Source organism: Arachis hypogaea, chromosome 13 (genome assembly GCF_003086295.3).
Source record: "Arachis hypogaea cultivar Tifrunner chromosome 13, arahy.Tifrunner.gnm2.J5K5, whole genome shotgun sequence".
Classification (NCBI taxonomy): domain Eukaryota; kingdom Viridiplantae; phylum Streptophyta; class Magnoliopsida; order Fabales; family Fabaceae; genus Arachis; species Arachis hypogaea.
Window position 1 is genome coordinate 91,271,147 of NC_092048.1, and position 16,918 is coordinate 91,288,064.

General features: G+C 32.7%; 1 protein-coding gene across 1 annotated transcript; it reads left to right on the forward strand.

Moving 5' to 3' along the window:
* Positions 1–11,032: 11,032 nt before the first annotated feature.
* On the forward strand, positions 11,033–12,137 carry LOC112732365 (protein SMALL AUXIN UP-REGULATED RNA 51-like). Its single transcript, XM_025781068.3, has one exon. The coding sequence runs from the start codon at positions 11,335–11,337 to the stop codon at positions 11,821–11,823; it is 489 nt and encodes a 162-aa protein (XP_025636853.1). The 5' UTR covers positions 11,033–11,334; the 3' UTR covers positions 11,824–12,137.
* Positions 12,138–16,918: the final 4,781 nt, after the last annotated feature.

Sequence of the window (16,918 nt, forward strand, 5' to 3'; positions counted from 1 at the left end):
CCTCAGTTTATCTGTAACTTCAGCTAGAAAATATTTTTCCAAGAATTCTCTCCTGAGTGTATCCCAGTTGGTAACAACTGCTTCTGGTTGGGTGTAGTACCACTCCCTCGCCTTTCTCTCAAGAGAAAACGGGAAGGCGATTAGCAGAATAGAAGTTTTATCTGCACCATGACGCCTAACAGTAGAACAGGCTGTCTGAAAATCCCTGAGGTGCTTTATAGGCTCCTGAGCAGGTAAGCCATGAAACTTAGGTATAAAGTTGATTGGCGCAGTCTTCAGTTCAAAATCTGGAGCCAGATTTGGATGACGCGCTTGGTACGGTTGCAGTGTAAAGTTTGGAGCTCCTGCTTCCTGGAGAGTAATCCTCCTCGACTCCGCCATATTACCTGCATGTAAATCAACTGAGTCAGTAGAAAAGGAGCTTGTTTCTTCCTCAGATGGCGCTTCAGATTCGCCTTCAGATAAGACTGGTGAATTGGTAGTAACCACTTCACCACCCTCAGAGGCTAGCCTACGCCGCGCTCGCCCAATATGTGAAATAGTTCTTTCAATTTCAGGATCAAATGCGGCTAAGCTCGGATCAGGCAGCGAACGCGTCATTCAATGAAAGAAACATACAGCTCATGGTAATAAAATAGAATAAAATATGAAAAAATTAAAAATAAGAAAAATTAAAAATATTTACACCAACTAATAATTTAGCACGCTATTGCAACTCCCCGGCAACGGCGCCAAAAATTGATGCGGCAGAAATTAGCCGATTAAGAAATTAATATAAGAAATACATTGCAAGTACAGTTCTTAACCAGCAAAAATCCACTTATCAATTTAGAAAGGGTTGTCACAAAATTTAGAATAAAATACTGGGAGTATGAATCCCAGGTCGTCTCCCAACGAGTTGACAAAAGAGTGCTATTTTATTAGTCAGGAATTTTCTGAGAGTTTTTAAGAGTGGAGAACAAAAAATTAAATGATTGTAATTTGAGGCAATAAAGATTAATGAAGGAATTTATTCAATTAAATAAAAGTCTTGACCGGGGGAAGATTAATTGGAAGTTCTGTCCTTGTTGGATTTTCCCAAGTGTAATAGTAAAAGGTTATTATTCTACTTAGTTATCCTTTACAGAATAAAGGAAAGTCAAGCAACTAACTAACCAACTCTAAATCCCAAGTCCTACTCCTCTCCTAAGGAAGGATTAGAGTTAGAGACCAGGGAGTTAGCCAACAATTTTCAATTTAACTAATCACTTGAGCATTCCAACTCTAGGGTCTCCTCTTAATCAACCCCCAAGTCAAGTTGGGAGTCTACTCCATTGACATGAAAATTACTTGCACAGAATTAAAAAGGGAATAAAAGGAAGACATGATAAACAATAACTGAGAATTAATTAAAAGTAAAAATAGTTCTTTGCATTAATAAATCCTAAAATGCAACATACGTATCTAAACAGGGTTAATAAGTAATCAAAAGAGTAAGGAATAAGAAAGCAAACTAGAATAATGGAAACTTCAACGGAAGTAGTGACTCTTCTCAATATCCAAAGCAAAAGCATAAAACTATAAAACTAGAAATCTATGAATGTCATGAAAAACCTAGAGGAAGTCATAATTTCTCTCTAAGATTCAAACTAAAAACTAAAACTATCTGAATGAGAATGTGTGTTGAGTCTCTGCTTGTCCCCTGGCTCTAGTCTGTGTTTCTGGGCCAGAAACTGGGTCCAAACTCGGCCCAAAATTGTCCCCAGCATTTTCTGCGAATTCTGCAGATGGCGCATGTCATGCGTACGCGTCAGTCACGCGTACGCATCGTTTGGTGATTTTCCTTGTCATGCATACGCGTCAGGCACGCGCACGCGTCGGCGTGCGAACTCCGATTCACGCGCACGCATGAGCCATACGTGCACGTCGCTCCTCGCTGGTTGTCTCCTTTATTTCTTGTGCTCCTTCCATTTTTGCAAGCTTTCTCTCCATCCTCTAAGCCATTCCTGCCCTATAAAGCCTGAAAATACTTAACGCACAGATCACGGCATTGAATGGTATAAAGAGGGAATTAAAATACACAATTTAAAGCCTTAGGAAGCAAGTTTTCAATTATATCACAGAATTAAGAAGGATTTGTAAAACCATGTAATTTATCTGAATAAGTGAGCAAAGAATTGATAAAAACCACTCAAATTAGCACAAGATAAACCATAAAATAGTGGTTTATCACCCATCAAACACTTCATTATGAATTAGAGAAAAATAAAATAATATTGTATATATATTAAGTTTCCAAATCTAATCAAATACATCTTATATCAGGCAATAAATTGAAGAAAGCAAAAAAACTACAAATTACAGTTCATATATAACATCTAAAAATCATTAGAATTAACATAATAATAATACTAATAACACCCTTACAAAACAAAAATTTGAAGGAATATCAAAACCTATGATAAGTTCACACATGCTCCATCTCTAATTAACAAAAATTAATACACTAGTAACATACACTAGTAAATCACATAAGTTAACTAAGTCAACATGAACAAACACAGATACTACACATTCTCTCTCCCTCTTTAGATACATAACCATATATAGAAAATTAGAGATTAATTAAGGAAAAAAAACCCTAATTAAGTGCATGGTGAATGAAATTGTAACAAAAAAAATATATAATAAACTTCAGAGTAAAATAGTAACTGCAAAGAAATTCTCAGCTCAAATCGATAAATTGTAACCAAAACATATAATAAAATTGTAAGTGACATATCAATCTCCAATATCAAGAAAGTTTGGTGACCAAAGCACAAATTGGATCTTAAAATCGTGAATATAATGCACCGAGTCACACAATGCATCAATTCCTGTCTCTCAAAACCCTAATAATCATACAATTAAGATGTCATGCCTAAACCTACAATTATTATTCAAATTGAGCAAGCAGCACAAGAATAAATAGGAGACACAGAGGGAGGCACTGAGGATCTTAGTGGAGAAGTCGCAAAGCTATGATGAAAAGGAGAGGAAGCTAGAGGAGACCTCACAGGAGGAGATTACCACGGGAGGAGATGTCGCCAAAGGAGGTCTTTGTCGGAGGAGATGTCACGGGAGAAGATCCGAGATCCAAAAGAAGATCCGAGATCATCGCACTAGCCAGGGACAGTGACTGTGGGGAAACAACTTCGACAATGGGGAAGAAGGTGTGTGTGGCTTGGAACCTTCGATTCCGTTGAAGAGAAAGTGGTGGTGGAGGGAGAAAGCGGCAATAGCAATGGATAGAGGAGGACGAGACGAGGGAAAGATAGAAGGGAGATCGAGAGCGAGCCGTTGTATACGTGTTTCAATGAGCTAGGGATTGTAATTTTTTTCATTTTATATATGTGTGATAACGGTGGTTCAAAACCGCCATAATCACCAGAACCGCCACCAAATACAAAGTCAATTACGGCAGCAACAAAAAATGTCATAATGTCTAGATATTACGGTAATTCTTTAATACTGCTATAATATCAATGCCATTTTAAAATCCTTTTTTTGTAGTGCGTATCTGTGTCCATGCATCATAGATTTTATGTTTATAAAAACACATATTTCTATATCTCAAGGAAAACATTCACATGATAAGTTTTATAAATTCTATTTCATGTGTCTAATATTCTATATTCATACCTCTTAAATGTTTACTGACTTGAGCATCAGACCATCCCCTAATGTTATTTAGAGTATGACGTATACATCATCCTTGAAAATGCCAAGACAACGTCTCCCTTGTTTGTAATTGAATTATCCCTTGGATATAACCTCCAAGCAAGAACAGATACAATTTTTTACCCTTTTAATCTTAATGGATAGAAATACATTGTTTATTTTTCTTTCCAAAAATAAAAAAAAAAGCTTATATATGCTATGTTATAATGTGTAAGGGTGTTATCGGTTCGGTTTTAGGCCAAAAACCAATCGAACCGATTTGTTCGATTTTCACAAACAACCAATTAGTTTGTTGTCTGTGCAACAACCAAACCAAAACGAACCAAAAGCAGTTTGGTTTGGTCAATTTTTTATTTTTAAATCCTATTTAACAGAAAATTAATCATAGTAAAATGAAGTTCAAAATAATCAATAAATTGAAATAACAACAGTACATCACATTCAAATTCAATTCAATTTACATCACATTCAAATTCAATTCAATTTCAACTCATCCCAACAACTAAAATAAAACAAACACATTTGTCAAGTGTAACATTTGCAGCTCCAACTTCAGGTGCGGGTTATTGGGTTGTTAATTGCTTGCTAGCTGTATATATACAAACATAACAAATGAACAACAAGATACATCAAGACCGAACAACAATCAACAATAATACAGAACATAACAAGTTAACGACTATCAAGCCAAAATCTATTTAGATAAAAACACAACAAATGAACAAAAATTTAGATATAACTATCACTCTATCAGTGCTCTAATCCAAATTTGTTCTCAAACAACAACAAATCATACTAAAAAATTTCAACATACCAGCAACAAAAAATTAGGACCAGCAACAAATTATTCTCAAATAAACAATTAGGACTAGCAACAACAACAACAATTAGGGCAAGTAACAACAACAAATTTTATTAAGAACAAAATTAAGAGCGACGATGATGACTCCGACTGCTCGAGGTGCACTTGAGTGCGACGATGACTGAGTGACTTCCGACTACAGAGAGGAGAGCAGGGACGGATCTACTTTATACCTTATGGGGGCAAATGCCCTCACTAATATTTTGAAAAAGTATATGAAAGTATATATACAAATATATATGTGCCCTTATTAAAAAATTGTATTTGTCCCTATATTAAAAAAATTATTAAATTTTATGTCAAAATATTTCAAGAATTTTATTAACCCATGTCATAAGGACATATTTTAAAAACACTATAAAAAGAAAGATTTGACAAAAAAATATTAAAAATTTATCTTTTTTAACATTTTTAGCGTATTAAATATATTAAAAATTTAAAAGCTTTTTATTATTATACTCTTAATATGTTCTCTTAGGGTACAAATTAGCTAAATCCTTTGTTTATATATATATATATTCAGTATTAAATTTTGATACATTGTTAGTGTAAAATAAATTTACATGTATATACAATTACCTAATGTTATATCATAAAAAAATAACTACCTTTTTTACATTGATCGTATGAATGATCTTTCAAAAAAACATATATAATTGATAATCAATAAATAATTATTTATTATTTAATATTTTTATGTTATTTATTTTTATATATTTTAATATGTTTATACAGTTTTTTATTATTTTTATGCGTTATATATTTGTCCCCAAAACTTAAAATTTTTAAATCTGTCATTAGAAGATAGAAAGATCTAATTACAATGAAGGCTGAAGAACAAAGTTTTAAAAAGTACGGACTCAATAAACTCAAGCTTTCATTCTCTAAGGCATGGAAGAGGAGGATGGACAAAACACTCAAAACAAATGACATGAGCGAGGGAGGCACACTACATAACTGCGCATAGAGTTAAGAATTTTTTTTGTTAAATTAAAGGACAAATTGGTTAAAAAAACCATTATTGTATGCTAGTTTTTCATTTGGTTCGGTTTTCATCAAATCAACCAAACTAAACTTATCGATTTACAAATAAATGATTTTTTTATTTTTAATTTAATTATTGTAAATTTTGGTTCGATTTTGTGATAATTTTTTATTCGATTTGATAACTTACACCTTTAATAATGTGATCGCAAGTTGGATTATTATATGGTATAAGCCTACCAGAACACTTTCTCTTAATTAAAATGACACCACCCATAATATCCAGAAGTATTAGGGATAATAAACATCTCATATCATAAAACCACTCATTCCAAAAGCTTAAGTTAATTTTGGAATTCACCAAGGATCAAACTCTTGACCGTTCGGATTTAGAACTCTAATACCATGTCATGATACCACTCATCCCAAAAGCTTACGTTGATAGAAAATGATAATACTAATAGTTATATCTCTAATGCTTCATAAACCTTCATTGTACATATTGTATAAATATTCCATTGTCTCCCAATACTTTCCCTTATCATGGACACTCTTGTAGGATATGCATTATTCTAAGGTTGCCATTAAATGTTGAATGCTTTATAAATTATTGCTAGCCATAGAAAGTACATGAAGTAAAGCGGTAAAGATGGATTTTTGAAAGGAATTGAATAAGAACTTTATCATTTTCCGTTGATTCAACCATTATGACAATGTTATGTATAAGTATAAATAGAGAAGCACAAAACTGAGCTTTTGATTTGTGCAGGATAAATTTTTTTTACTTTAAAAAAATAAATCGATGAGTAGATTTTGTGAAAAAAAAATATAAAATTTTAAAAAATAAAATCTGAGAATAAGTTTTGTGAAAAAAAAATCAGAAAACTCAAATCTATAAATAAATTTTGTGAAAAATATAAAAATTTAAAAAATTTAAATTTAAAAGTTCGATCTGTGGTTTACTAAATCTGATTTTTTTTATTTGTTTGTTGCTATTTCTACACCTAAAAATAATATACCTAACTCCAATATAAATAAAAAAACATCATTCTATCTTTAATATGAAAATTAAAAAACGATTGGAAAGCTCTGATAAATATAAAAATGGCCAGAACAAAAATTAAACACTATAATGGTGATATTTGAAACCCAAAAACATACACAAACTCCTGAAAAACAAGTGGAATTTTGTTTGGACAATAAAGAGTCATGGCTTCCATAAAATTTTTGTAAATAATTTAGTAGTTTTTCAAAAAGTAAAAAAGTTAGCTCAGTTGGTAAAATTCTTATGCTTCTATTTCTCACACCTGTGCTCGATATTCTTTTTTAATTTTTATTCAATTTTTTATTTTGCACATAATGAATAAAGGTGAAAATTCAAGTGCAGTCAACTTTATGTGAAATTGATAGCTGAAAGTGGTTAAATAATTTAACTGATTTGATTAAATTTCCATCTAATGACTTTTAGTTATCAACTTCACATAAAATTAATTGTACCTAAATTTTTACTATAAAAAATAGATTTTTGACAAATTGAATTTACTAAAAGTCTAAAATTTTGTATCATTGAAATAATTAAAGGCCTTACTACTTGTTTAGTGCTTACAAAATCTAAACAAAAAAAATTGAAATTGCTAATTTTCCAAATCCCAATTAGTTTTATTTAGTGATGTTTTATATTTCAATAGTTTTATAATTCAATTTTTTATGTTAAACAAAAATATTAAAATATTCAATAAATACTGGTGTTATTATATTTTTGTAGACGAATAGAAAATTTACAATTAAAAATTTTAAAATTTTAATTTCTCAAACTAAATTTCAAATAATTATATATATAAATTTTATTTTAATAGAAATATTATTTTGTAATTATTTTGTTAAGATTTTTGAACCGCTCAAAATTTTTTTCAAGCTTTGCCCCTATTCGTAAGAGATTTCTAGAGTTTCTCTTCTCGTAGAGTAGAAAAATCTTTTACTTTTAACCATAAATTTTAGGGGTAGTAATTGGGTGGGTAGGGTTGGTTTTTTTCCTACTCGATCCCATCTCGTATTACAATAATCAGCATCAAATCTGTCCCGTTTTTACTCGCGAGTAGTAAAAAGTTAAACCCTAACACGTTTTTATGGGTATTCGCTCCACTCCTACCTGCTCTATAATTATTAAAAGGGTAAAGTATATTTTTTGTCCTTAAAGTTTGACAAAAATTTTAAAAATACCCCTAAGTTTTATTTTGATTCAATTTTGTCCTAAAAGTTTTCGATTTGCATCAAATATATCCTTGACGGCTAATTTTTCAAAAAATTTAAGACCAATTCAACAACAATTTCATAAGAACAACCCTCAACATAAGCAAATCAAGCATAATTTTCATGCATTATTGTTAGATTGGTCTTAAATTTTTTGAAAATTTACCCATTGAGGGTATATTTGATGCAAATCGAAAACTTTTGGGACAAAATTAAAACAAAATAAAACTTAGGGGTATTTTTGAAACTGTTACCAAACTTTAGGAACAAAAAGTATATTTTACCCTTATTAAAATCAAATAAATAAAATCAAATTTTAAAATTTATATAATAACATAAATCAAAATAAAAATTTAAATATAATATAATATTATTAATCGTTTTACTAATTATTATTATTATTATTTTATATATATATATATATATCGGAGCAGATAGGGACGGGTTTAACCTAAACCTGTCTAAAAACCTGTTCCATTAAAAATCCGCTCCAGTGCGAGGTAGATAATTACCTGTCTTGAGCAGATAAGAATGGGATGATGACCCATAAATTCGAATAGTATTGCTACTCCTAATAAACTTGTTTGTGAAATTTTTCTTATTATGTATTATCCTGAGAAGTGATAAGCCCGGGAAGAACATGCTCTTACTTCTGAATTGGGCTCAAACAAAATAATTGAGAAGGTGGGGAGTGTTTAGGACCATCCCTTATTACCTTGGGTCATTTTCAAGTCAGGCCCATGACCAAAATGATAAAAAGAAAGGCCTATGATTAGTTTATCCCACACAGCCACACTCACGAGTCACGATTCCCGAGACTCGAAATTTTGCACTTCTATGATTTTGAAAAACTTCCAAGCGCGCTGTTGACCAACTATAGAAAATTTATAGGTGTATAAGTGGAGTTAAGCGCTACTTTGATTTCTGAGATTAACAAGTTGTACTTATTTAGTTTTTTAGATTTTAATTATACTAAATTAATTTCTTATATTTAAAAAAATGTACTGCATTAGTCTTTGTCCTATTTTCTGTCATCGAAATATTGACACTGTTAATAACGTGGCCAATTGTTATCATGTTGAATACATTAATATTTAAAATATTCAATAAATATTGATTTTATGTTGGTAGTTAAAGTTTGAAGATAATTTTGTTTTACTATATTTAAGATTAATGTATAGTAAAAGAAAAAAAAAAGTGTCATTTTCAAATTTTCAAATTGTTAATGGTATAAACGTAAAGTAAGTTTTTTTCTATCATCTAATAAAATTATTAAAAAAATTACAAAAAAAAAAATCTGCAATAGCATAATTAAAGGTGGACCAAATTGTCATAATAATAATAATAATATATTACTATATCAATGAGTTTCAAGAAAAATAACAATACCCATGCCATATCAATGACAACTCTCCTACAAAAGTAAAGACTAGTCCTAAATTCAAAATACACCTATAGCAAGAACAGAGAATGCCATCATTTTTATATTGTATCTCAATTCATCATCAGAATTTAGAGCTCTTAAATCACTATCTAAATTCCTCTTGAGAACATGCCACCAACATTCTTCTATCTTATCATATTCTAGTTCTTTATAATAATTTCTCACCCAAAACACATCTAAAGTATTTACATCAATGTCACCAACACATGTCTTCTTATCAGAAAAATAAATAGTTATCCCTTTTTCATCTTTCTGAAACTGTTTTCCATGGTGAAACATAATATCTAACTACACATTCATCTGCATGATTTAAAAAAAAATATTTTCATCACCAGTTCCATACAATGATCACTTTAATATAGTTTTCATCAACTACATTCATACATGGCACAGAAAAATATCAAAATAAAACACAGTTATCCACCATGAGATGATGAGAAGATATTGATTGTTCCATCATCAGAACAGAGCATGAAGATAAACCCCTAAAAATAGCGCCAAACAACATCAAAATAAAATCCTAGCATAAAATTCACTTCAAAATTTGGGGACTAACAACATACAAAACAATAAACCATGATCAACAAACATCAAAACATTACCTAAAATTTGAAAAAATAAAATTTTACTCTCTTCGCTAACTTTGGTGACGAAATAGAAGATCCTTATAGCAGCAAACGAACTCTTCAGACAACCGTATAGTATTTCTCGTGTTCCAATAGTCTCCAAAAATTCTATTGCAGCTACCAGTTTTTATTTTGCGTCACTCATGAAAGAGACTTTTTTTTCACTGCGTCACTCATGGAGAAGCTGAAGACGAAGAGTAGAGACAAAAGAGGGATGCTAATGTTTTATTTTCCATCACATACAAATGACGTCGTTCAAAGGGGGTGTTTAGCGCCAAATTAAAAACGACGATGTTTCATTGTGTCCAGCGTGATAACAATTGGCCACGTCACTGACTGCGTCAGTGCTCCGGTGATGAAAAATAGGACAAGAACTAACGTGGTGCATTTTTTCAAATTTAGAAAACTAATTTAGTACAATCGAAATTTGAAGGACTAAATTAATGCAACTCATCAATCTCAGGACTAAAATGGAGCTTAATTCTATATAAGTGTATTTACTATGTAGTTTGTATTTATATTTTTATTTTTTATTAATATTTTTTGTTTTATATGTGAAAGATTTGTTGTAAATATTGGTCAACTTAATATATAAAATTTTGACTTTTATATAACATGTATATTTATTATACAAAAATATTATTTATTTGTTAAAATTAGTTACTAAAATCAGTTAATACGTATAGTTTAACTTATTTTTAATGTGTAAATTTAAATTTTAATATATATTTTATTATAATAGTTAATTTTAGTAATTAATTTTAATATACATTTAACATGGTCATTTTTTATAAAATAACATATCAAACTAATTTTAAAATAATCATTTATCATATTTACCATGTAAATCATAATTATTATACGATAATATAATAATTATGGTAACAAATAATTTATATATGTATAGAATCTCGTCAGGCGCATCAAGAGTTAAATTCATCTTTTAAAACCAAGGATCAAAGAATCTAAAACTATATTGCAACCCTAATAAAAGATTATCATGCCAAACTAAGTTAACTTCATCCTCTCAATATTATATATATAAAATGAAAAAAGAAATATTTGAAACTAACATATTTTATTAATATTATTCAATATTCAATATTTTACTGATATTTTATTTTTATACTAATAAAATTTAAATTTTAAAGTTTAAAATTTAAAATTTAATGATTAAAATGTTGATTAAACATTATTGATTAGGAAACATTACTGGAACAAAATAAAAATCCTATTGTTGGTGGCAGGCGGGATATTGTAGAAAACCTGAGGGAATCTAAACTACGCATTATATAGCCCAGCAGGTATTAGTCCAATCCTGTACCAACCTTAACGTTCTCAGTTACTTCCGTTTTCCTCAAAAAACCACACCACCAACAAACACACATCTTTTTCCTCAAAAACAGAAAACAAAAACCGCTCTCCACACTCACCCTTCTCTCTCTCTCACACACACACGCGCTCCTCCAATGGCAGGTGCAGGTGCCATGAAGAAGGTCGACAGGATTCGCCAAATCGTTCGCCTCAAGCAGCTCATGATGCGGTGGAGGGCCATCAGCCACCGCCGCCACCACCACCACTACGACTCCTCCTCCCTCGATTCAAAACCCTGCGCATCGTCGCCACGACGCGCTCCCTCGGGGTTCGTGTTCGTGTACGTTGGTCAAGAACGCAAGCGTTTCGTGATTCCCGCAAGATTCCTCAACCTGCCGGTGTTCGCTGGTCTCCTCAAAGAAACCGAAGAGGTTTTCGGTCTTCGATGTAGCGGCGGTTTACTCCTCCCTTGCGAAGTTGCGTTCTTCAGTAACATCGTGAAGCACCTCGAGAAAGACGAACACAAGTACGGGAAGCTTTCTTTGGAGGATTTCGTGAACATGGTTTCTGACTTGGCTTCTGATTCTTGCTGCAAAGAAGGCATTGTTGCCTTCACTCCTCTCTTGCAGAAAGCAAGGGTTTAGTTTTTTTTTTTTTTTAATTAAAGCTTTCTCCTTTTAATCATAGTGAGTTTTTGGTTTTGATCATCCTTGAATCCAATTCCTAGAAGAAAAAAAAAAGTTATAGTGGGGTTGGGTTTCAATGAGATGTTTCTGAACTTTTGTCCTTATTAAGCTATGATTTTTTAGAGATTGGGTTATCTTTTCTGTATTTGTTGTATTTGATGACCAATCTTGGTGCTATATGTCAATGACTATGATTGATCAAATTTTAGCGATCAATGAAAAATGTTATGCATCATCAGTAATGAAAATTCTAGATCTGGCTTTGTTTTTCACTCTTGTTTTTATTTCCAAAGATTATATGCTATGTATTATACTATTCACGTTACATACTCTTTATGTTAGTGTAATTGCTCTTTGACGAAAGAAAACAAAATTATAATTCTTTTTCTTATACAATCTCCCCCTTTTTTCTACCCATTTTAATTTTTACACTTAACATCACTGTTCATTAGAATTGCTTTTTATTTTCCTAGTCGCTGTACTAATTGCTAATACATACATAGTGAACATACTCTCCGATCCATTTTGAAATAATTGTGTGTGGAGAACGGGAGATTAAATTATGGTAAAATGAATATTGATATGGAGATGTTCATGAGATACTTTATCTAAATGATTAATTGACAGGTAGAGCCACTTTCAATTTTCATTTTTTCTATATCCTAGTTCCTGTCCACCTGGGGTTCATTGTCACTCTTATTTTATATTCAGGTGCAGAAAGATTCCACAAAATTTTCCAGGTTGAATTTTAGCACAAGGAATATCATCTTTTCTGTTATGTTTCTAATGTTAGAATTATTTATATTTCTTTTCCACGTTTTATTTCATACTTATTTAACTTTAGCCTCAAACAAAAAAGTTTCCACATGTGTTAGTAAACTAAAATCACGGTGAATTTTCCTCCTCTTTCTGTATGCTATTTGGAATAACGTTAGGCATGTGTCAATCTCCAACTTGAGAGATTCCGTTTGATCTTCGTATATTATTTTTAATGCTTTTAGTCCTAACTCGAATTGAGATTTTTTCAGAGTATTGGAATTTTTTAATCAATTTTTTTGTTTTATAGGTTTATGATATTATTTATTCCAATTACTTATTCACAGAAGATATATTATATATCCATCAGTTGGGGCTGATTTTTTTTATACGGAAAGAAATGTAGAATTTAATATTAAAATAAATGTGTATATTGATATGATCTCAGAGCAAGATGCAGGTAGCAATTTATTTTTTTGAATTTTTAAATTCAAAACCTACAAAACGCAGGTTAAGTTTACTAATTTAAAATTTTTATAAAATAACAATTTGCAAAATGCAGGTTGCGTTTTAATTTTATTTTTTTCAAAACAATAAAACGTAGCTTATGTTTTATATTTTTTAATTTATTTTATTGAAAGTTGCAAAACGCAACATGTGTTTTGTTTAAAGCATAATGGTTTATCGAGAGTCTTGCGTATAAATATCATTGTCAATTTATTGTGTTTCATATCTCATTGCCATTTCTCTTTCTTTTATATTTGTGAGTTTTTTGATAATTTGTAGTGTTAAAAAAGTTGGGTTAGGTGAAGTTGAGGTTATGGAAGATATTGTAAATTTGTAGCTGTATTATAACAGTGAGATTATACCAAACACAAATAAAGGAGTGACTTTGTTTGTATCAATTTTTCTTTGCTATAGCATGCATCATGAGTTTTGTAGAATTGCAAAATGATTTTTGTGAGAACATACAAAGTCACATTTCAAAGCGGATGAGCAACATTTTGTACAGGAATCCTGTATAAGTATTTGGTGGGCTGATATAGTTTCAAATAATGTCTGTCACTGACGACAAATGTATGCAGCAGATGTTCTATATATATATATATATATATATATATATATATATATCAACAAACTCAGTTTCACGTGCCGACGATAGAGTTATACGTTGAGTTTAAACAGCATATGAGGCTGGACGGGGTTGGCGAGGAGGTGAATATGGATGAGCTCGGGGATATAGATTGGGAAGAAGATAACAATGATAGTGAAGGGGAGTTCGAAGCCAACTACGAAGTTGATGATGAAAACAATGACGGAGACAAGGCAGTCAATCTGACGGTGCAAAATGAAACAGATGCACTTGTAGACCAGCACCCCTTTAGTATTCCATCTTTTATGCAAACTCTGGATCTCGCAGGCATGCATGCACCGAAATTTCTTGAGTATGTGAATATGGGTATATATTGTTATTAATTAAAGTTACCACTACCATTTCTTTATTTAGCCTTGACCGGCTAACGGTGGTTTGCATGTCATAGGTGAAGGCAAAGTCGTAGCGAAAGATGGTGATTTTAGTGTCGGAATGGAATTTGGTTCTAGAGAGTCGGTGATCTTTGCCATCAAAAGCTACACTATCTCTAGAGGAGTTGATTACATTGTGTATGGTATAAGACACAGACATTCTATGCAAAATGCAAGGGGTATGGTGTAGGGTGCGATTGGCTTATCCGAGCTAGCTTGATTCAAAAGAAAGGTTGTTGGGAGATCAGGAGATACAATGGCAAACACATGTGCACCATGGGGACGATTTCATAAGATCATGACAAGTTGGACTCAGACACGATTGCAGATGCTATTAGGCTGTTGATTGAAGCAGACTCATCGATAAAGGTGAAGTCTATTATTGCAAAAGTTCAATCCAGGTTCAACTACACTGTAAGTTACTACAAGACTTGGTTGGAAAAGCAGAAATTGGTCGCAAAAATTTTCGATGATTGGAAAGTTTTTTACCAGACTCTGCCAGTATGGTTAAAAGCAATGACTGCGAAGATATCAAGGTCTCGTGTTCAAATAAAAAACTCTCCCTGTTTATCATGAAAGTGAGAAGGTGAATGGTGTAAGAGTTCTCCATTGCATGTTTTGGTGCTTCTATCTGTGTATTACATCATTTAGATACTGCAAGCCATTAGTGCAGGTTGATGGCACACACCTGTATGAGAAATATAAAGGTACACTTTTAGTTGCGATGGCACAAAACGGGAACCAAAACATTGTGCCAATTGCTTTTGCCATTGTGGAGGTGAGACAGCAGATGCGTGAGAGTTTTTTCTTACTAATTTGCACAGATACGTTGTTATTTGAGATGGCATAGACATTATTTCTTACTGTCATAACTCCATCGATGTAGCAATAGCTCGCAGTAATGATGCATGGTCACCACCAAGAGCGTGACACGTGTTCTGCATTAGGCACATCGGGTCCAACGTCTTAAGGAGGGTTAAGGCTCCATACTTGCATAAACTCATGGTTAACATAGGTATTTGAAGTTGTTGTTATGGTCCTATCCTTAGTAATTTGTGGTTTCTGCTTATAATTACATTGTTTGTTTTACAAGCTATTTCAGGACGGAGTAGGAGTACAGTACAAACTACCAAAAGCTTAAAGAGCGGGGTGAGGCATATACTCGATGGTGCGATGAGATCAGTGTTGAGAGATGAGTGTTAGCATTTGACAAGGTCATCGTTGGGGTCATATGACGACTAATTTGGTTGAGTGCATAAATTCTGTCCTTAAGGGTATGCGCAACCTTCCTGTGACTGCCATTGTTAGGTCTACTTTCTATCGATTAAACGAATTGTTTACTCGGAAGAGTGTTGAGACTCATGAGCACGTTTGCAATGGATTCACATATTCAGAATTTGCCACTAAACGAGTTGAAGAAAGTTTTCGACGTGTAGGAAACATTGTTGTCAACTAGTTCGACAGGCGCAATAAGATGTTTGAGGTTCGTGAAATGTGAGATGGTTCTATATACACTGTTAACCTTGCGCAACAACGTTGCGATTGTGGTCATTTCTAGGTCGAGCGAATTTCATGTCACCATGCTCTTGCATTTTGTTCTAACCAGCATCTTGATTGGCAAGTATATGTAGTATGTACATTACATGTACAAGATGTCTGAAATTTGCAAGGTCTACAGAGGCAAGTTTGTTATGATGGGTGACCCATCTACGTGGGCTAGATATGAAGGAGCGAAGGTGATCGCCATTGAACATTGAAGCACGTGACTAAAGGATGACCGAAGTCAACCCGCTACTTGAATGAGATGAATTCACAGGATATGCGTGGTCCTCGCCGGTGTACTATATATGGCCAGGAGGGACATAGCCATAGTCGATGTCCTCAGTGCGCAGGTCCAAACTCTGCCGGAGGTCAATAGTGGTTAACCTTCCTCGTGTATTTTTCACTCTCTTATGCAACTATTTAGACGTATTTATGCATTTTAACTTTTGTATGCAACTTTGTTACATTTTTAAGCATGTGGACTTTCTTATGTAACCTTTTTATCTATTTAAGCATGATGTGCAATTTATTTATATATGCATTAAAATAAAGTATAACCAAACTTATAATAATAAAGACGGGAATAAATAGAAACGTCTAAATATACAAACAACCATACAATAAGAAACACAAAAATAGAAAGAAATATCCAAAGATAAAATCACCGTACAACAATAAAGACAGGAATGATAAGAAACGTCGAGATATAAACTCAAATAAACAATAAGTAAAGAAAACTACTTCATCGCCGCTTTCTTCAAATAATACGATGGGGTGTATTTATCTAGGGGAGCAATCTGTGTCCGTAGATTATATGGACGACCCTCATAAGTACCCGCATCCAGGCCACTAGGTCCGCCACCCCCACAAGCCTCAGAAGCACCAACATCTGGCATGCTGGCTCCGCCAATGTCATCGATATCGAAAGCACTTATATTCGGAGCACTCGCTCCACCATAATGATACTCGTGATGAAGGTCATCCCCTCCAACTCCCACTTCCTGTTGCGGATATTCATTCAAATCAAACAACTCGATTTGCGGTGGTGTAGAAGGACAAGGAAGATCCACAAAACACGGCGATCGACCCATTGAGAAGTCACTAGCATGACCTAAGAGGGAGCGACGACCAACAAACGAATCAGAAGCAGCAGGCCTTTCCTGAGATGGCTGAAATAAATAATCTGTGTCTTTCAGTACCTGAGACAAACTGATGTCATCAAATCCAACCA